This window comes from Caloenas nicobarica, chromosome 9 (genome assembly GCF_036013445.1).
Source record: "Caloenas nicobarica isolate bCalNic1 chromosome 9, bCalNic1.hap1, whole genome shotgun sequence".
Lineage (NCBI taxonomy): Eukaryota > Metazoa > Chordata > Aves > Columbiformes > Columbidae > Caloenas > Caloenas nicobarica.
The window spans coordinates 16,378,144-16,396,920 of NC_088253.1; the positions used below are offsets into that span (position 1 = coordinate 16,378,144).

An 18,777-nucleotide genomic window follows, 5' to 3' on the forward strand; every position below is an offset into this window, starting at 1 on the left:
TGGAAGCCCTAAAACTTCCTAAAAGCTCCTCAAGGCCGTGGTGCCGGCGCAGGCGAGCGGGAGCGTGCCGGGGCGGTGTGGCGGGGTAGCTGTGGGATGGGCAGGCTCCGGCAGGCGAGGACATGTCCTGCCAGGCTCCTTGCCAGGCTGCTGCCGGCCCCAGCAAGGCAAGCCCGGGCAGAGGTGTCCCAGCGCTGTTGGAATCCAAGGGCAAGTGCCAGCCCCGCTGCCAAGCGGTGCCAGCCCCAGCCCAGGGTGCTGAGACCCCTAAATACCCCTTGGGGTGCTCCCATGGGAGGTGCAACCATGAGCAGCGCTCAGCCCAGCTCTGGTGAGGGCGCGGATGAAGCTGAGGATGATGAAGCAGGCGAGTGCTGATGGGAGGGCATGCCCAGCAGCTCCCCATCCAAATCTGGTGAGCAATGCCAGGGCAGCTTTGGGAACCCCAGAGGATGGTCATCCCAGGGCACCGCAAGGAAGGACCGCAGCTGCTTTGAGTGGCTGTGCGTGCTGCGGCTCCCCCATCGCTGCCTCGCCACCTCCCTCAGCCTTGCTCCCAAAAATATATCAAATGGGGAGGTGGGTCCCCTCCACCCCACGTCGGGGTTTCTCCGCCAGTCAGCAATGATAACAACAACTCACCAGGTGCTAGGGCTGTAAAACCCAACTGTAGAGAGAGTCATAAACCCGTTTATCTGCTCAGGCTCGGCTTTGCAAATAAACCCGCAATGATGTCAGAGAAGTCTAGGGGAAAATTGGTCGCTGGGGGTATTTGCACAAGCACCAGGTGAGGATGCTCCTGCTGGATGAGAGAATCAGGCTTGTCTGCTCCCTGGCAGCCAAATCCCAAAGTCAGATCCCGAAATAGAGCTGAGGTCTGCCTCCCTCTCATTCCCAAATGGATTTAGTTTCTTCCCTGGCTGCTTGTTTCCACAAAATTTGGAGGATTTACAATATTTCCAGAACTTTGCCCCTTAGGCTATGGCTGGCATCAGAACATGAAGGCACCACAGTGACGTCAAGCTGCCTTTCCCACAGAAAAAAGACAGCACAACCCCCCCCAGCAGCCCAGCACCAGCCTCCTGCCCGATAAGGTGCAGAGGAAAGTAAATAGGATTATTTCTCCTTGGAGAGGTTAGATGGGCCGGTTCCCCACGGGAGCCATGTTCCCGCTGCCGGGAGGCAACTGACCAAGCGATTGTTTTCCAAGCACCACCGGATACCGGAACACGGTGTATTCACACACCGGCATCGGTGCGTACGCAGACAGCAGCAGCCAGTGTGACTCACACCACAAGCCCCAAAATCTCAACATGGGGAGGAAGGGGCACAGAAAGCACATCCCAGCAGTGACTGGAGGGATGGAGCCGCTGCAGCTGCGATGTGACTCTCCCATGGTGGGGCTCATGGGGGACAAGCCGGGCACTTGGCACATCACCAAACCCCAAGGCTTCTTATTTAATAGCTGAAGTCAGCCACCAGAGCGGTGAGACATGCACACAGCTCATCACCACATGGTGGGAGTGTGCCCGGAGTTGGGGGGAGCTGGCGCTGGCTTCGGTGGTGCCCACCAGGCTGGAAGGCGGGGGGCACGGCCCCGGCGGGACGGGCTTTTGTCCTGGAGAGAGATGGAAATTCGGCAGCACTGGCTGCCCTTTGTGTATGGAACAAAGAACAAGAGCCAGAGGCTTCCTTCACTGCCTAGAACCAGCCCCTGGGAGGCAGCCAGAAAGGGAAACGCCGCTCAGCAGAGCGGCACGGGAAGGCAGAGGCAGGCAGTGTGTCACCCTATGAGGCTGCCGGGTGATGCCCGGTCCCCTGTCACAGACCAGAAATGGGCGACATCAGCAAATGGCACCTCACTGGCACACCCTGCAAGCAAGGGGATGGTGGGGACCCCACTGCCACTAGGGGCGGATCCGCAACCATGGCAGCATCACTGTGCTGTGATGCTGTGATGCTGTGGTGCTGTGATGCTGTGATGCTGTGATGCATCCTGGCAGACAGAGCGGGGTGCCCAGCTCCAAAATCTCAGGCACCAGGAAAGGCAAAGCCATGGGTGCAGTTCTGGGTTAGGATAGGTGTACGGGGATGCACCAGGGGCTCAGGGCTGACTTGCCACTTCCAACCAATGGTTTAGTCCTTGCAACTTGTCCTCACTGTTTATTTCCCACAGTCTGGACTGCTCAAACCCCGATAAAGCATTCTGTTGTGTTGAAGAGTTCTGCTCAGAGTTTGCCATCCTAAGTGAGAGCAGGAGGAAAACTGCATTATCAGTTCATTTACTCCCTTCCCACCCTCTCCTCTGTTCCAGCACATCCAAGCCAAAGCCCTGTTTGCCCATTTGCCCGCTAACCTGGGGCTGTGGGTGGCCTCTGTCCCTGGTTGGCTTTGGGATGAGCAGGAGGCCCTTTGGTGGGTGTTGTCATGGGTGAAACCCGGGGCCAGGGAGGGTTGCGGGTGCCATTGCCTTAGAGCCACACTTGCCAGCTGGGCCGGCACCAAATGGCTTTGGGGGGATGTAGCCAGGAAGCCTTCGCTTCTTCTTGTCCCATGCGTGATTCTGTGGTGGCAGCTCTCCGAGGGGGCTTGGACATCCCCTCCCAGCTGTCGGGGGGCTCCTCTGCATCACCAGCTGGCACCAGTAACTGGCACCACCAACCAGCACTGCCAGAGGCCTGTGCCACCACCGGCCAGCGCTGCCATGTGCACAGAGCTGGGACCATCTTTGAAATCCTCATGCCATCTAGTGGGACTTTCACTAATGACAAGGCAGAGCGCGGCTGCCAGCCGTGGGGCCAGGAGTGACAGGGTGGCAGCAGACAGCTGTGGGACACCGGCCAGAGCCACCCCACTCCTCCAGCAGCGGAGGGAACCTGCATCGTCAATTAAATTGTGCTTTTAATTAGAAGTTTCTGCCTTCAGCAGCGGAAGTCAGTGTTGGTCACTAAAGGAGGGGCTACCCTGGGACAGCATGGGGCAGCCATGGTCCCCAGGGCAGGGCCCTGAGCCCCAGCCCCCAGCAGCAGACAGCTCCTGCCGCCCAGAAGTCCGACTTTGCAGCCCAAATGCTTCCCCTGAAGAAACCCACAGCATTCGCAGAGCCGGCTGTCGAGCCCAGGGGGTGCCACCATGACACATCCTCAGCGAGCAGCCCCCAAGCTCCCCTTGCAGCCCCTCACCCTGGCGTCGGGGCGTGTTATCCACAGGCGTCGCTGATGGAGCCCAGCTTGTTCCGGTAGTGCACAGTGATATACCAAAGGCAGACAAAGAGACCTGCGAGTGGGTAGCAACCTGATCACTGCCATGGGCACACCAAGCTCCTGCAAGGAGCAGGAAGGTGACAAGGATCCTGCTGGTCCAAAACTATGGGGTGTCCATTCTCCCCCCCGCCCAGTACTCCCCACTGACCTTGCAGGGAGTTGAGGATGGTGAAGATGTAGAGCTGGGCGACGAGGAGGATGCCGAAATGGAAGAAGACCAAGCCCCAGGTGGTGCCCAGCAGGCAGGTGAGCCCCAGCACCGTCACCCAGTCCTTCCTCACCCGCCACTTCGGCTGCTGGGTCCTTCGCAGGATCACCACCACCCGCCCCAGCACCACCGTGTTGAAGAGCAGGATGAGGCCAGCATACAAGAGGGTGGCGTAGTGGGCCGGCCAGCTGGTGAGCCAGCACCTGGCAGAGAGGAGTCTCTTGGGGACATGGCCCAGCAACCCCGAGAGGGAGCTGGGCACAGGAGGGGCATGGCAGTGGGTACCCCCACACGCGGCAAGATGGAGCGGGGCAACTGTCAGAGCTGGGCTCACCAAAACGTGGCACCTGGCAGAGCTATGGCTGGCTCCTGCTGGCTCCAGCCCTGGGACAGCTCTGTGTGCCCTGGCACGTCCGGGGTGCCCAGGCTGCATGGGGTGGTCAGGGTGCCCAAAGTGCATCATGTGCCTGGGGTGCCTGTCATGTCCAGGGTGCCTGGGCTGCATGCTGTGCCCATGTTTATGGTGTGCCGGGGTGCCCAGGGAGCTGGCAGCCCCCTTCACTCACATAGTCATGTTCTGGTAGCCTTCAGAGGTGTGGATGCTGTAGTACCCATAGGTCTCTCTCCTGAAGATGAAAACAGCCGCCACAGCCAGCGTGGGCAGACCTGCAGGGCCGGGGACAGGCTGCGTGGGCCACGCCGGGCAGCCGTGCCGCGGGCAGGCCCAGGCAGACAGGCCCAGGCAGACAGGCCCAGGCAGGTGCCCACTCACCCCAAGCGAAGAGGCAGAGCTTGAGGAGGTATTGCCGGACGTAGATGTTGTAGACCTTGACGATGAGGAGGTTGAGGTGGAAGGCCTCAGCAGCCATCCATGCCAGGGCACAGAGAAGGCTGGCATGCAGCAGGGCAGCGGCGACCTGGCACAGCCCTTTGGTGATGGTGGCCAGCGGCGTGCTCAGCAGGAAGGTGGTGTTGAGCAGCAGCAGAGCGGCCAGGAGGTGCATGTGGATCCTGGTTGTGTTGTCCCTCAGGCGCTGCCTGCCAGAGGGGGAGAGCAGGGGGTTCTGGTGGGTGCCCACCAGATGGCACGGCATTGCATGGCACAGTGCGGCACAGCATGGTGAAGCATGGCACAGCATGGCATGGCACAGCCTAGAGTGGTATGAGTAGCATGGCATGTCTCAGCATAGAATCATAGAATCATTCTGGTTGGAAGAGATCCTCAAGATTCATTGAGTCCAACCATTAACCCAACACTGGCACTAAACCATGTCCCTGAGCACCACATCTACGCATCTTTTAAACCCCTCCAGGGATGGTGACTCTACCACTTCTCTGGGTAGCCTGTTCCAGTATCTAACAACCCTTTCTAGGAAGAAATTTTTCCTGATATCCAATCTAAATCTCTCCTCGTGCAACTTGAGGCCATTTCCTCTTGTCCTATCACTTGCTCCTCAGAAGAGACCAACACCTTCCATGCTACAACCTCCTTTCAGGTAGCTGTAGACACCGATAAGGTCTCTCCTCTGCCTCCTTTTCTCCAGGCTGAACAGCCCCAGCTCCCTCAGCTGTTCCCCAGACTTGTGCTTCAGACCCCTCATCAGCCTTGTTGCCCTTCTCTGAACTTGCTCCAGCACCTCAATGTCTTTCCCATAGTGAGGGACCCAAAACTGAACACAGGATTTGAGGCCTGTTGAACCTCATACAATTGGCCTCAGTCCATCGATCCAGCCAGTCCAGATCCCTCTGTAGAGCCTTCCTACCCTCCAGTAGATCAACACTCCCACCCAACTTGGTGTCATCTGCAAACTTATGGAGGGTGCACTCAATCGTGATCCCCTTGTCCAGATCACTGATAAAGATACTAAATATGGCATAGCACAGCCCAATGTGGCATGCATGGCACAGCACAACGTGGCATGCACGGCACAGCACAGCTGTACCTGGAGAAGCAGCAGAGCAGGAGGATGCAGAAGGTGGCAGCAGCTGAGAGGGAGCAGCCGATGTTGCTGATGTGGGTGAGCAGCACCAGCTGGGCCAGGGTCACAGTGGCATCTGGGTCCTGCCGGAGGGAGGGGGTGAGCTGGGGCAGGTCCTGCAGTACCCGTCTGCTGGGAAAGGCAAAACCACCCCCTGGCCACCCTCTCCTGCAGGACGCCACACATATACCCTGTACCCTCCCATACATCACATACCCCCACATACACCGCGTACCCCCACACCCACCTACACCCGAACCTACAGGGAGGAGGAAGAAGGGTGGAGGGGGGAAGGAAGAGGGATGTAAGGAAGGGGGAAGGAGGAAGACTGAAGGAGAGAAGGGGAAAGGGAGATGGAGTACGGAGGAAGACGGAAGGAGGGAAGGATGAAGCAGGAAGGAGGGAAATAGGGAAGGAGTATGGGGGTAGGAGGAAGAAGGAAGGAGGGAAGGTGGAAGAGCGGAGGAAGGGGGAAGGAGGGCTGTGGACCAGCAGGACGGCGAAGTAGGTGAGGTGGTTGCAGTGGCAGGTAACAGTGCCCTCCCCATGCGTGGTCTTGCAGCCTGCCCTGCTCCAGCTGCCTGTGCTGTCCAGACCTGCCAGAGAGCAGCCATTGGAGCATGGCACAGCAGCCAGGGGATGGGGACATCAAGGGGATGTCGAGCCCTGCCAGGGCTTCCCAGAAGGCAGATGGGCAATGCCTTCAGGGTGGCACTGAGCTGGCATTGCTCCCGTCCTGGCCGCAGCCACACTTACCGGCTCCTGGCTGCCAAAAGACGCAGGTGGCATTGGTGTCATCCTGGTGGAAAGAGGACACAGGGACAGAGCTGGGGAACCTCTCTGCTCCCTGGGGATCCCAGAAACCTTCTGGTCCCAATATAGAGGGGAGATTTGCTCTTTCCCCAGCTTCAGGGGGAAACGCTGGCACTGGGGACGCCCCTGCTCACCAGCACCATGTCATGCCAGAACCGGATCTCCACAGGGTGGCTGAGCCCGACCACCTCCCCGCTCTGCAGGAAGGCTCCCTGCACGTCATTGTTCAGCACGGAGCTGTTGTGGGCGTCCTGCAAGAGTCAGGGTGCCTGCGGGGACAGTCCCGAGTCCCCAGGACATCCCATCCGCCCCAAGCATCTCAGCAGGGGGTGGGTGATGGGGCAGGCATACTGCTGGATGAGGATGCTTGAGGAGCTCCCTGTGAAGACCTGCGGCTCACCTGGAAGATGCAGGGGCTGTGGATGTAGATGTAGACGAGCCTCTGTTCCACCCCCTGTGCCTGGACGCCCTCCATGAGATCTGCCGGGAAGTTCATGGAGTGTCTGAACTTCTTGTTGCGGCCACCTGGTTTCATGTCCTGTGCCAGTGGGCAGGAGGGAGATGGGTTCAGCCACCCTGGGCTCAGCTGGCTCAGGGGAGGAGAGGGTGCTGTCGCAGCTTCCCTCCCAGCACAGCCACCCTGGCTACCAGCATGGCTATAGTGGCAGCACCACCTCTGCCACGGTGCCTGCGGATGCACAGATATGGCAGCCACTTCTGTCTTGATGTCGGAGCCCTCCCAGCCTGTAGCACATGGAGTACCACAGGTAGGGAGTCCATCGCCCATGGGTGGGCACACTTGTCTGAAGGGACCTTGGGCTGGAGTGGTCAGACCTTGCTGGCAGGGCAGCCCTGTGGCTGGGGGAAGTGCCGCAGTGCCGTGACATAATCCCCTTGCACCACGACAGGGAAGGCACCCTGCGTGCTCCCCACCACAGGTTCCCTTTCCCACTGTGGGGAGGTGGGGGCCAGGGCTTCCCTTTTCATAAATCAGAAGAGCTTCAGGATGGAAATCCTGACTCTTCGCTGCAGAAACCCCCCAGCTTTAGAAGTCCCTGGATTTATCCCAGCAAGGATGCTGGGGACCTGCAGCCACAGCTGCCTGCGACGCCCCAGCAAGAGCCATGTCTCAGGAGGCTTTGCTGGTGAAAAGCATCCTTGGAGGATGATGGGAACCCAGTGTGGGCAAGGGTCAGCCACCCCAGCATCTCCCCGGCACCTCCCACTGGGGATAGAAGGACCGAGGGGACCAGGGGGGTATGGGCATCCCCTGGGAATAGCTCCCACAGCTTGAGGGGACCAACCATGTTGCTGCTGAGGTTTAACCCTCCGAAGTCTTCAGTCATGAAATTGAAGATGTAGGTCTCAATCATGTCACCCGTGAAGTTGTATTCCTCCCTGTGGGCCAGCTTCTCCTCCAGAAGATGTAACCTGCATGGGGAGGGTGTTTGGCGCAGGGTGCAGCAGGATCTGACCCCTGTGGATTTGGGGGGGACATGGAGGGTCCAGGGGACAGTGGGACAGGAGCTGATGCTCACATCTCCATGGCATGATGGGCGCTGCCACAGCCCTGGTGCAGCTCCATCTCCAGGGTCTCCATGTCATTCGCCACCTCCACGTCTGATGGGTCCATTTCAGGAGATGAGCCTCGGCACAGAGCACCCTGTCCACATCTTGCCCCAGTGCAGGGAGCCCCAAACAGCCCCGAGAGTGCCCAGCCCAATGCTGGGGTGGGAGAGCGAGACCTTCCTACCTTGAGCACGCAGGACAGAGGCAGCGAGGCAGAGGATAAGGGTGATGAGCAGCACGGTGGGCATGGCTGTGGTCCTCTCCTGCAAAAGACACACAGGACCCAGCCAGTTCCCCAGAGCCCCCTCCCAGGTCCCCTGAGACCTCAGCCCTTTCCCATGTCCTGGCTGCAGGACAAGGATGAGGTCCTGGCAGCTCCCCCTGCCCAGCAGCTAAGCCCCACCAAAGCCATCGCAGCAGCGAAGCCCCGGCCCAGAATCAACAAGCAGCTGCATTGGCAGTGGACACGAGTGCAGGGAGAGGGGGAGGGTGCTTGCTGCAGCAACCAGGATGCTCTTCACATCCACTTTACCACTAACATTGTAAAACTGCGGGGACAAGGCTTCTGCATTCCCCACTCCCAACCAGGACTCGGACCTTGCTGCCATCCCAGCCCGTGGCTGCAAATCCCCAGCAAGCAGCCTGCAAGCCGAACGGGTCACCAGCACACTGTGCCGTGGTGCTGGGGCTCCCTTGCAGTGGCCCAGCGCCGAGCTGGGGAGGAGGAAGCACCCCCGACACAGGGTGGGGGAAGGCAGCTAGCAGCAAGATTTGCACCCATTGCAATACAGCACTCAGTGCTGCTCACAGCGCACCCGCTGTGGTAATGCCGTTGGCACCGAAAGCAGCCAGGAAGAGGGGCTGTGAGTCCAGCAGTGCCGGGGTGCAGCTCTGGTGCACAAACGGTTTTACTGTGGATGCAGTGATGGGATTGATGCTGCGAGGTGTTGAGGCTGGCAACAGCCAGTGCAGCTGGAGCCTCACGGGGCAGGAGCAGCAGCGCAGTGGGCAGCACGCTGGGCAGCTGCCTGCACAGGCTGCCTCTGACTCCCAGCAAGGGACAGCCATCATGTCCCTTTTAGGATGTTTTGCAATAAATAACCCTTTTACTTTTCACCGACACAACCCTCGGATCTCCAGGGTGCCCGGTGCAGCTGCTTGCCCTGACCTCCCTCACCACCCAACGCAACCCAGCAATACCAAACACCGACCCCACTGCCACCAAGCCGGGGAGGGCATCATCTCCCCGCTGCACCCTCCGGAAAAGTCAGGGTGCAGGCATCACCTCAGGTGGGTTTTGGTTTTGTGGGGAGCAGCTTAGCACCCGGCAAGCCCCCAGCACCGCACCAGTCCCCCGGACCCCCACCTCGCTCCGGCAAAACCCCTACCTTGGTCATGGGGCAGCGCTCAGCATCAGCAGCACTACGGTGGGCTCACTGCTCTGGCTCTGCCTGCGCGGAGGCTGGGGCAGCAGAAAAGGAAGTGTTCGTATGCAGATAAGCAGATTAAATCTAAAGAGCTTTTAAATTTATTTTTGCTTACTCTTTTTCACAGCCTAGTGAGGGACCAGGGCGGTGGAGAGCATCCCCAGCACTGCCAAACCCCAAGGACACGGCCGACGGCTGCGATTTGGTGTGGCCCAAAGACAACCTGCTCCCTGGGCATGTCTCTTATAATTAACCTGCATCTAATGAGCTTCTCCCTGCCTCTGGCTCACCAGCAACCCCTGTTCTCCCACAACAAGGAGTCCAGCCAGCTGCTGCAGCACCATCAGCACCATGACGGTGCCACTGGGGCAGGAGCCAGGCTCCAAGTTAGAGCATTGACACGGCACAGTTGGATAACTGTGGAAAGTCGAGCCAGCAGGGCAGAAGGTCAGCGGGGCTGAATAGGGATCTGCTGCGGAAAAGGAAAGTGTATGGACATCGGGAGCGAGGACATGCAACGTGGGAGGACAACAGAGATGTCCTTTGCTGCTGTAGGGAGAAAATTCATGCAGCCAAAGCTCGATTAGCATCCAAGCTGGCCAACGCTGTGAAGGACAACAAAAAGGGCCCTGCTATGCACCACGCTCGTGTGCAAACACCCACAAGCAAGTGTGCACCAGTGCATGCCTGCAAGCACCTGTGAGCAACTGCAGCCACAAGCAACCAGCTGCGTGCAGCGCACACGTGCAAATACTTGCGTGCAACACACTTGTGTGCAGGCATGCCTGTGTACTGCCTGTACAAACGCTAGCAGCATGTTCATGTGCAGGCATCGCTGTGCTACACCCCTGGGTGCAGGCACTTGCGTGCAACCCACCTGCACGTAAAAACGTGTGCAGGAACACCCACGAGCAAGCTCCCCCGTGGGCAAACACCTACCTGCATGCGTGTGCAAGCATGCCAGTGTGAACCCACGGGTGACACGGGTGTGCATCGCTATGCACGGCTTCCCACGTGCAAGCACCCGTGTGAAACCCCCACGAGCAAAACCGCTTGGAACCCCAGGCGTGCAAGCAAAAAAGCAGCGTGGCAGCCCCCACGGAGGCAGGACACGCAGCCACGGGTTGGGCTTCGGCAGCGGGACCGGCCCCCTCCGGGCGCGGGCGGGGGGCGGGAGCGGCGGGGGGAGGAGGAGGAGGGGGAGGAGGAGGAGACTCCTCCGGCAGCGCCCCGGCCCGCGCGGGCTGCCCGCGCCGCCGCCGCGCCGAACCGGTGAGGGAGCGGGCCGGGCCGGGCCGGCGGGCGGGCGGGACGCGGCACCGGTGCAACGGAAAACTTGCGGAAAACTTTGGCCGGGGGTGGGGGCGGCCGCGCCGGGACGGGCCGAGCTGGGCGGTAGCGGGCCAAGCCGGGCGGTACCGGGCCGAGACGCGCCGCGCCGAGCCGGGCGGTACCGGCCGTACCGGACCGCGCGGGACGGGGCGGGGCGGGCGCGGAGGAATGCGGCGGCTCCCGCGGGCCGGGGCGCGTCACGGCCGCCGGCGGAGTGGCAGCGCCCACGGCCAATGGGGAAGCGCGGGGACGGCCGGGTCCGCCCCCGCCTGGAGCCCGCGACGGGCCGGGGGGCGGCGCGCGCCCCGTGCCGTTCGTGGGGTGCCGCGATCCACGCGCGCTCCCGCGGGCTCTCCGTGGGTGTTCCGGGGGTGCCTGTGATCCATGCATGCCCCCCGTGGGCGCTGCATGGCTGCCGGTGCTCCACGCGTGCTCCCCGTGGGCGCTGCACGGGTGCCAGTGCTCCCGCGGGCGCTGCAGGGGTGCCGCAGCTCCCATGGGCATTGCGTGGGTGCCTCTGCTCCCGCAGGCATTGCATGGGTGCGCGTGCTCCATCTGTGCTCCTGTGGGCATAGCGTGGATGCCAGTGCTCCCGTGGGCATTGCAGAGCAGCTGGGGCGCTGCCGGTGCCGGATCCTGCGGGGACCGGGGTTTCCTCCCCGCGGCAGCAGGCCACGCAGGCAGCAAGACAGCACAGGCCAAGGCTCACCCCAGAGTTTTACCAAAACTTCACTGTTTCAGCAAATATTATCAGAGAAATTAATTTATTCCCCCACGCTAAGCACATAATTGCCATCAGCTAATGCTCCTGCTGCTCTGGCACCGGCTCTCACAGCCTGACTGGATTTGGTGGCAGGTCCAGGCTGCACCGTCCCGAAAACCTGCTGGGAGGCTGCGGGCTGGTCGCAGCCGGACTCTGTACTTATCCCATTAGGGCGCGCAGCAGCCTCCCATTAAGGTTTCCTGGGGCGGTTTACCCGCCTGGCCCAGCTGGAATGTGAGGTCTATGCCGGGATGTACACGATCGGCACTGGCCCTTTGTTGCGGCGTCACCGGAGAGCGCGTCCGGCTGCCTTGGCGCTCATCCTGCCGCCGCTGCCGGTTTGGTCTTCTGGAGCTGTTCCTGTCTTGCTGGCGCTGGATCCAGGATTAACCCCCACTGGAGCTGTTGGGGTGCAGCTGGGTCCCCCCGTCACAGCACGGGGGACAGTCTTGGAGGCCCACAGATGATGTCATCTGGATGACCTCACATGGATGACATCATCCAGATTACGTGTAGACATGTCCTCCCGTGGGCTGGCAGAGGTGCCCTGGGCCAGGCTGGTGCTGGCCGCAGTGCCAAACTGGGACAAGGTGCCACTGACCGGGCACTGCAGCCCTTGCTGGGGTCTTTCCCTGGGAACCCTGCTGGCCCCATCACCAGGGACCTCCCCAGGGTCCTTGTTGGGCATGTCATGGGAGTCTTCGTGTGGGACCTGGCTGGGGCCATCACTTGGCTCTTTGCAGGGGTCATCACCAGGGACCTCACTGGGGTCATTAGGGTCTCAGCTGGGGACATCACCCAAGTCCTCACTGGGGACCAGACCAAAGTCCATGCCAGGGACCTCATCACTCTGTGTGCCACCCCCAAAACCAGGGGCCATGCCCCGCCTTCTCTTCAGGCCCCTCCAGCCACCTCCTGCAGCCCCCCCCGGGGCTCCCTGACCCGTCGTCTCTCCCGCAGGTCCTTGGGTGCAGGCGCTGCCCCGATGGTGATGGCCATGCCCTAGGGGACAGCCGCCATGAGCCAGAGCGGGGCCTCACGCCTGGCCGGCTCCCCGCCGCTGCCGGGGGGCTCGCTGCTGGCCCTGCTGGCCCCCGAGCCCTCTCCATCCCCCCCCAGCGGGACACCCTCGCCAGGCCCCCCCCCGGCATTGCTGGAAGGGGACTGGGAAGGGCGGGAGGAGCTGCGGCTGCGGGAGCTGGAGGAGGCGCGGGCGCGAGCGGCCCAGATGGAGAAGACGATGCGATGGTGGTCGGACTGCACAGCCAACTGGCGGGAGAAATGGAGCAAGGTGCGGGCTGAACGCAACCGGGCCCGCGAGGAGGTGCGGCAGCTGCGGCATCGCCTGGAAGCCCTCACCAAGGAGCTGGCCGGGCTGCGCCGCGACCGCGACCGGCCGGAGGAGCGCCCGCCACCCGCCCACCCGCCGGCACGGCTGCATGGCCAGCCCGGTGCCGATGGGGCCGAGGGAGAGGCTGACCCAGAGCAGGAGCCTGTACGGGATGTGGGGGCTGAGACGCCCCAAAAAGCCAAGGTGAGGGTGGGGGGCTGCCTGGGGTGGACAAGGCTGGCGTGGTGCCATAGGGGGCTCCTCACCCCTGTGCACCCCCAAACCACCACTGCCTGCAGGTGCCCGCGGGGTCACTCCCTGCCCCACAAAGGTGGGAGCAGGGGGCAGACCCCTCTTGGAGCAGTGTCATAGGGTCAGAGCCCCGCAAAGCAACCTCGGGGGTCAGACCCCTCTCAGCAGCTTGGGGCGGTCCAGGAGGTCCCTGGTCCCTTCTTGGGGCATTCCCTTTGGAGGCACTAGGCACAAGTCGATGTGCTGGTACAGGGGACGGTGGCTCTGGCAGTGACAGTGGCATCTCCCAGCGATGGCTCTGATGCCAGCGTGTCTGTACGAGAATCTGGCAGAGGTCTGTGCTGAAGGGAGAAGGAGGAGGAGGAAGGAGGGGACGTCAGAGCCGCCCTAGGGATGGTCCCAGCTCTTCCAGCTGTCCCCTCTCTGCTGCCATCGGCTCTGTCACGAGGCAGAAGTCACCACTCGGGGTGCCATGCAGTGCCAGTTCAGTCCACCTGATGGCATGGCTCCCGGGTGGCAAATCTGAGAGTAGTGTGAATACCCCCCACAGGCTCCTGGTTAATCCCTGGGGTGTCCCGTTCCCAGAAAACCCTTGCACCTCATGTACAGTGCGTTCCCAGAGCCTGGCAGAAGATTGCCCATATGGCGGTCGCACCGGGGCTGGTGTGATAAATCGGTATTTTCTCATCCCAAATTTCCAGTGAGGTGGGGAACCAGCAGCAGAGTGTGGTGGTGTGTGGGAACCCCCCCAGGAGGGCTAGTCCCTCTCCATCAACCTCAGGGGGGACCGCAGGGAGGGATGCTCTTGGTTATGGGGTGAAGCTTGGGTGCTGTAGGGGGTGGGAAGCCAGGGCTGCCCCCTCACCCATGAGTGACTCCCTGTCCCTGGCCACCCACGGCGCCGCAGGAGCTGGAGCTGATGGAAAACATCTTGACGAGCAAGCAGGACGAGAGCTGGGAGCAGCGGGGCCCCCGGGCCTCCTTCGCCCGCCAGGAACGGAGCCGCCTGCTCTGGGAAGACGTCAGCGTCGTTGAGGAGGATGCCACCAAAGTCACCGCCCTGAAGCTGAGGCTGGATGAGTCCCAAAAAGTGCTGCTCAAGGAGCGGGAGTGAGTGCTCGTGGTGTCATCCTTGGGGGGTGCCAGCCGAGCCCAGCCCTGTCCCCACTGGGATGGGATGTCCCATGGGGTCCTGCCAGCTGTCACCAGTGTTGGCTCTCCCCAGGGACAAGCTGGCGCTCAGTAAGAACATTGAGAAGCTGGAGGGCGAGCTCAGCCAGTGGAAGATCAAGTACGAGGAGCTCAACAAGAACAAGCAGGAGGTGATGAAGCAGGTGAGCAAGGGTGCTTGCAGGGGTGGCCTGTCTCCTGGTGGGTGACATGGTGACCCACATACGTCCCCCCAACTCCAGAGCGCTCGTTAAGGGTCTTAATTAGTGCCTTTAAGCCAATTGGTCCATCTGCAGAGGTTGGGTGTATGGGTGAGGGCACAGCTCGGGGGCAGTGAGGTGTGTGCTCGCTGCCCGCCTTGGGTACTGTGTTTCCCCCAAAGCTCAACATCCTGAAGGAGATCCACCAGGACGAGCTGGGCCGCATCTCCGAGGACCTGGAGGACGAGCTGGGTGCTCGCTCCAGCATGGACAAGAAGCTGGCTGAGCTGCGCGTGGAGGTGAGGCCGAACCCCAATGCGGGGGGTGAAGGGAGCGGTGAGGGGGGTCCCCACTGCCCCCCAACTACCCTATGTCCCTGTCCCAGATGGAGCGACTGCAGGCGGAGAACGCGGCTGAGTGGGGACGGCGGGAGCGGCTGGAGACGGAGAAGCTCAACCTGGAGCGGGAGAATAAGAAGCTGCGGGCGCAGATCGAGGACTTGGAGGAGGTGCTGGCTCGCAAGCGGCGCCAGACGGCCAGTGCCCTGGACACCGACCTCAAAACCATCCAGGCTGAGCTCTTCGAGAAGAACAAGGTGCCATGCGGGTGGTCCCATCCCTTGCCACCCCCTCCCTGGGTGACCCTGTCACTTCAGCAGTGGCTCAGCATCCCCCAGGACCTCCTCAAGCCCAAACTGTGTCATCATGCTTCATCTAGGAGATGGTGGTGACCGTGTCTTTGCTCCGTCAGCTCCTCCATCATGGGGTGGGGTGGTGGGAGAGGTCCCTGGGGAGGGCAAAGGGGGCATCTGGCAGTGGGGGTGGCTCTCACCCACTTAGCCCCGGACCTCGTGCCCACCGCAGGAGCTGGCTGACCTGAAGCACATCCACGCCAAGCTGAAGAAGCAATATCAGGAGAAGATGGCCGAGCTGGCCCATGCCAACCGCCGCGTGGAGCAGCACGAGGGTGAGGTGAAGAAGCTGCGCCTGAGGGTGGAGGAGCTGAAGAAGGAGCTGGCCCAAGCTGAAGATGAGGTGGGGAAGCTCGTGCTGGTGGAGGGGGTTGGAATGAGCAGCACTGCTCCCTCCACAGCTGCTGACAGCCCCATCCCATCCCATCCCATCCCATCCCACAGCTGGATGAGGCCCACAACCAGACACGGAAGCTGCAGCGGTCGCTGGACGAGCAGACAGAGCTGAGCGAGAGCTTCCAGGTGCAGCTGGAGCATCTGCAGTCCCGGTGAGCGGGGAACCGGGGAGGAACACAGTGGGGACCAGTGAGGACCCAAGGGTGGGATGACGTTATCCTTGCCACCATCCCTCAAACGGCATCTCCCTGGTTGAACCCTGGGCTAAGTGTGGCCAAAGTTCCTCCAACGCCCTTGGAGAGTGTGCAGCCATCTTTGGAGCAGCCTTCACCCTGCTGCAAGCTGGAGGGCGTTCATCTCCCAGTCCAACCAGCGCAAGGCTGCCCACAGATCAATACAGCCCAGTTTCACACGGCTTAGAGTTTCACTCGCTGGTACGCAGGACCAGGGCAGCCTCTGAGCATCTCACACCAGTTTGGGAAGTTGGGTTTATTGCCCTTAAAAACTTTACTTGGCCTTGCTTCGCCTCTCCAGCAGTAAAGAGCTGAAATGGCCATGAAAGATCAATGCCGTGTCTCCCGGAGGCGCTGGGGGGATTGTTTTTATAATCTTCCTTTATTTTATTGGGACATATTCATTAAATCATGGAGGAATAATGGAGGCTCTGTCTTCCCCGCTCTGGCCTCCCCATGTGCTTGTCCTTAAATAATTCATGCTTTCCAGTAAAACATACCAAACTGGTCAGATCTGAGCAGGTCCTGGGCCTTTTGATTCAAATTTGCTTCATAAATTTTCCTTGATGAATTTTAATGTCAAGGCAAGAGAGGAGCTAAAACCACCACAGGCTCCTGCAAATGGGGACTCTTGGGTTTTTTTGGGGGGAGCTCCGTTTTATGAGGACGATTCCTCCCTTCTGTGCGCTCTCGGCTGGGTCCAAGATGCCCAGCGTGGCGGTGTCCAACCCCAGAGAGTTTTAGCTGGTGCCATGGTTTTACCAGGCATCATCCAGGGCTCCCTGGCCCCACGCTGGAGGGTTTGCCCTGGGCTGGGGGGGCTGATCCTGCACCCAGAGCTTGGTGGGAGTTGCAGAAATGGGGTCCAAACGAAGTGAAGTCACGCTGTAGTGGTGCGGGGAGGCGGGCTTGGTTTCAGTGTCCCCCCAGGGCTGCGCCCTGCCACCCCCCACCCCAACAGCTCTCTCTCGGCAGGCTGCGGCGGCAGCAGAGCACCCCGCTTTTCGGCAAGATGCGCAGTGCCCGCTTTGGACCTGATGACGCTGGGGACGGCACCAGTGACCCTGACGAGGACGAGGACCTGCAGATCCAGGTGCCCTAGAGCCCAGGGCCAGGTGCCACCACCGCAGGGACATCCTCTGCCCACAAGTGCCTGTCACCATGAGGCCTGGCCATGTGGTGACCCTTGTATAGATGGGGAAACTGAGGCACGGAGCGTTGGGGAGGAATTTGCCCGGAGTTGCTCCAAGCCCGTTGCCTCTCGGACAGTATTTGATGCCCCTCGGCCACCGGCATCTCCTGGGACACAGATGTGGCCACCAAAACCAGCATCACTGAGCAGCCCAGGAGGAGGAAGCGCAGGGCAGAGAGGGACACCGAGCCCTGCAGCCAGCCATGCCCTCCTGCCCATATTTTTATATATATTATATATATGTATGTATTTGTATATGATTTTTTTATTATAAATACAGAGCCCAGAGGGGCCCAGGCTCTGGTGGTGGCTTCATTGCTGGCCTGTTCCCACGTGGGAGCGAGGATGGAGGGGAAGGGCAGGGACAGCATCCAGGAGACACGGTGTTTGTCTGTGAGCCGCACGTGGGGCTGGATGTGTGGCTGCTGGTGTCACCCCACTGCCGTCACTGCCCCACGCCTGGGGACGAGCCCAGCTTGTGGGTAAAGCCTGTCCCCAGGCCCACGCAGTGGGAAGCGGGCGCTGTGGGGCCGCTGGTGATGCTCGTGGCCATAGATGTGCCTGTGCCTGCAGGGCGGTGGCCAGGCAGACAGGGCTGCTCACCCGTGGGTGCTGACCCCCCAGCTGACTCCCCTGCAGCCCACCCCCCGCAGAGCAGCACCTTGCGGGGCTTTGGAGGAGTTCAGACACAACTTTATTAAAAATTAATATTTCGGTGAGCTAATCTCCCAGCTCTGCCTTTTAATTGATTGGCTAAAAGCACAGCTCTTTGCTGCTCACATTTTTTTTTAATGCCCTTTTATTTCCAGCGATTATTCTTTTTTTTATGGCCCAACAAATGAGGCTGTGGGGGGGTGGAGGTACCCACAGGCAGTTTTGGTGGGGGCCCCGAAAAACAGAGGTTTGGTGAGGCACAGAAGGGGGGTCGGGGATGAGGAGATGCCTGCTTGAGCCTAGGGACAGCCCGGGACAGCAGCTTGGTGAGGCCGCTGCCGCCTGTCAATCACTTCGGGCCGTTCACTCTGAAGCCTAATGATGCGCAGCCAGGAAGCCTCTTCCAGGGCAGCTGCTCGTGGTTGTGACTGGGCTGGGCTGGGCGAGGCCGGGCCCGGAGGGACGGAGGAGGCAGCTCATGGGGCGGCGGGGATAACCGGGACCGGGGGCGGGGCCTGGAGGGGCGTGGTCTGGGCGGGGCAGGGGCGGGCGGGGCCGTGCGGCTCCAGGACTCGCGACGCGGAGCCGGACGCCGGAGCCGCCCGAGCCGGCGCCTGTAGCGGGGGGGCCGGGTAAGGCCGGGAGGGCCGACGGCGGGGAACCGGGTGGGGGTAACACAGGACGGGGCTCGGCCAAGATTCGGGGTGACAGATGTCGGGGGGGCCCGGCCGGGGGGTGACGGCTCCGGGAGGGACGATGCCGATGGCAGCGGCAGAGACCTGGGGGTGGTGGGGGTTGCCAGGGGTGGCCGGGTTTGGGGGTGCCCGAGGTGGCAGATGGAGGGGATGGGTCGGGGTTGGGGTAGGAGGTGCCCCCCCCCCAGCTTTTCTGAATTCCCTCGGGGTGCTCATTTGCGTGGAGAGGGGTGGTGGGATGGGGGTGTTGGGGAGGGGGCAATGGGATGGGGGTGGTGGCGGGGGGATGTTCCCCTCAGAGGCAAGGGGGACGGTGGAGGGTCCCTGGGGTGCTGTCCCAGCTCCCATCACCCCCTCCCTGGTCCCAATGGGCCAAGGGCCACCCCAGCGCAGACCCTGGTGCTGCAGGACCGGGGCACAGGGTCCCAGGCAGCGGGGCCAGCCTGGCTCTTGGGGACACAAGCCATCCTGGTGGCACCTGGGCAGGCCATGGCAGTGGTGGCGATGGCAGGAGGGGGATGCTGGGGTGCAGTTGCTGCAGGGTGGGCCCTCTGGGAGGGGTGGATGGGGCTGGATCCCCCTGGATGCCAGGGCTTTGGAGACCAAGGCG

General features: G+C 61.5%; 2 protein-coding genes across 2 annotated transcripts; one reads left to right on the top strand and one right to left on the bottom strand.

The window, feature by feature from the left end:
* Positions 1-3,199: 3,199 nt before the first annotated feature.
* Positions 3,200-8,095, bottom strand: ADGRG5 (adhesion G protein-coupled receptor G5). The gene is made up of 12 exons (XM_065641227.1): positions 8,017-8,095; positions 7,802-7,910; positions 7,568-7,694; positions 6,664-6,801; positions 6,398-6,514; positions 6,207-6,249; positions 5,940-6,046; positions 5,415-5,533; positions 4,244-4,509; positions 4,038-4,137; positions 3,412-3,674; positions 3,200-3,276 (listed from the first exon to the last, which is right to left on the bottom strand). The coding sequence occupies exons 1-12, from the start codon at positions 8,078-8,080 to the stop codon at positions 3,200-3,202; spliced, it is 1,530 nt and encodes a 509-aa protein (XP_065497299.1). The 5' UTR covers positions 8,081-8,095.
* Positions 8,096-10,466: 2,371 nt separating this feature from the next.
* CCDC102A (coiled-coil domain containing 102A) lies at positions 10,467-17,130 on the top strand. The gene is made up of 9 exons (XM_065640981.1): positions 10,467-10,531; positions 12,315-12,888; positions 13,844-14,046; positions 14,162-14,270; positions 14,489-14,605; positions 14,692-14,901; positions 15,170-15,340; positions 15,442-15,545; positions 16,602-17,130. Exons 2-9 carry the CDS (start codon positions 12,373-12,375, stop codon positions 16,726-16,728), a joined length of 1,557 nt encoding a protein of 518 aa, XP_065497053.1. The 5' UTR covers positions 10,467-10,531; positions 12,315-12,372; the 3' UTR covers positions 16,729-17,130.
* The last annotated feature ends 1,647 nt before the right edge of the window (positions 17,131-18,777 follow it).

Excerpts from the sequence above, each read along its gene's own strand:
- ADGRG5 (XM_065641227.1), bottom strand. The coding sequence starts at position 8,080 with ATGCCCACCGTGCTGCTCATCACCCTTATCCTCTGCCTCGCTGCCTCT. Across the intron at positions 6,802-7,567 it reads TAAACCTCAGCAGCAACATG|GACATGAAACCAGGTGGCCG; the intron begins GTTGGTCCCCTC and ends CCACTGGCACAG. Across the intron at positions 6,515-6,663 it reads ACAGCCCCTGCATCTTCCAG|GACGCCCACAACAGCTCCGT; the intron begins GTGAGCCGCAGG and ends TGACTCTTGCAG.
- CCDC102A (XM_065640981.1), top strand. The coding sequence starts at position 12,373 with ATGAGCCAGAGCGGGGCCTCACGCCTGGCCGGCTCCCCGCCGCTGCCG. Across the intron at positions 14,606-14,691 it reads TGGCTGAGCTGCGCGTGGAG|ATGGAGCGACTGCAGGCGGA; the intron begins GTGAGGCCGAAC and ends TCCCTGTCCCAG. Across the intron at positions 15,546-16,601 it reads CTGGAGCATCTGCAGTCCCG|GCTGCGGCGGCAGCAGAGCA; the intron begins GTGAGCGGGGAA and ends CTCTCTCGGCAG.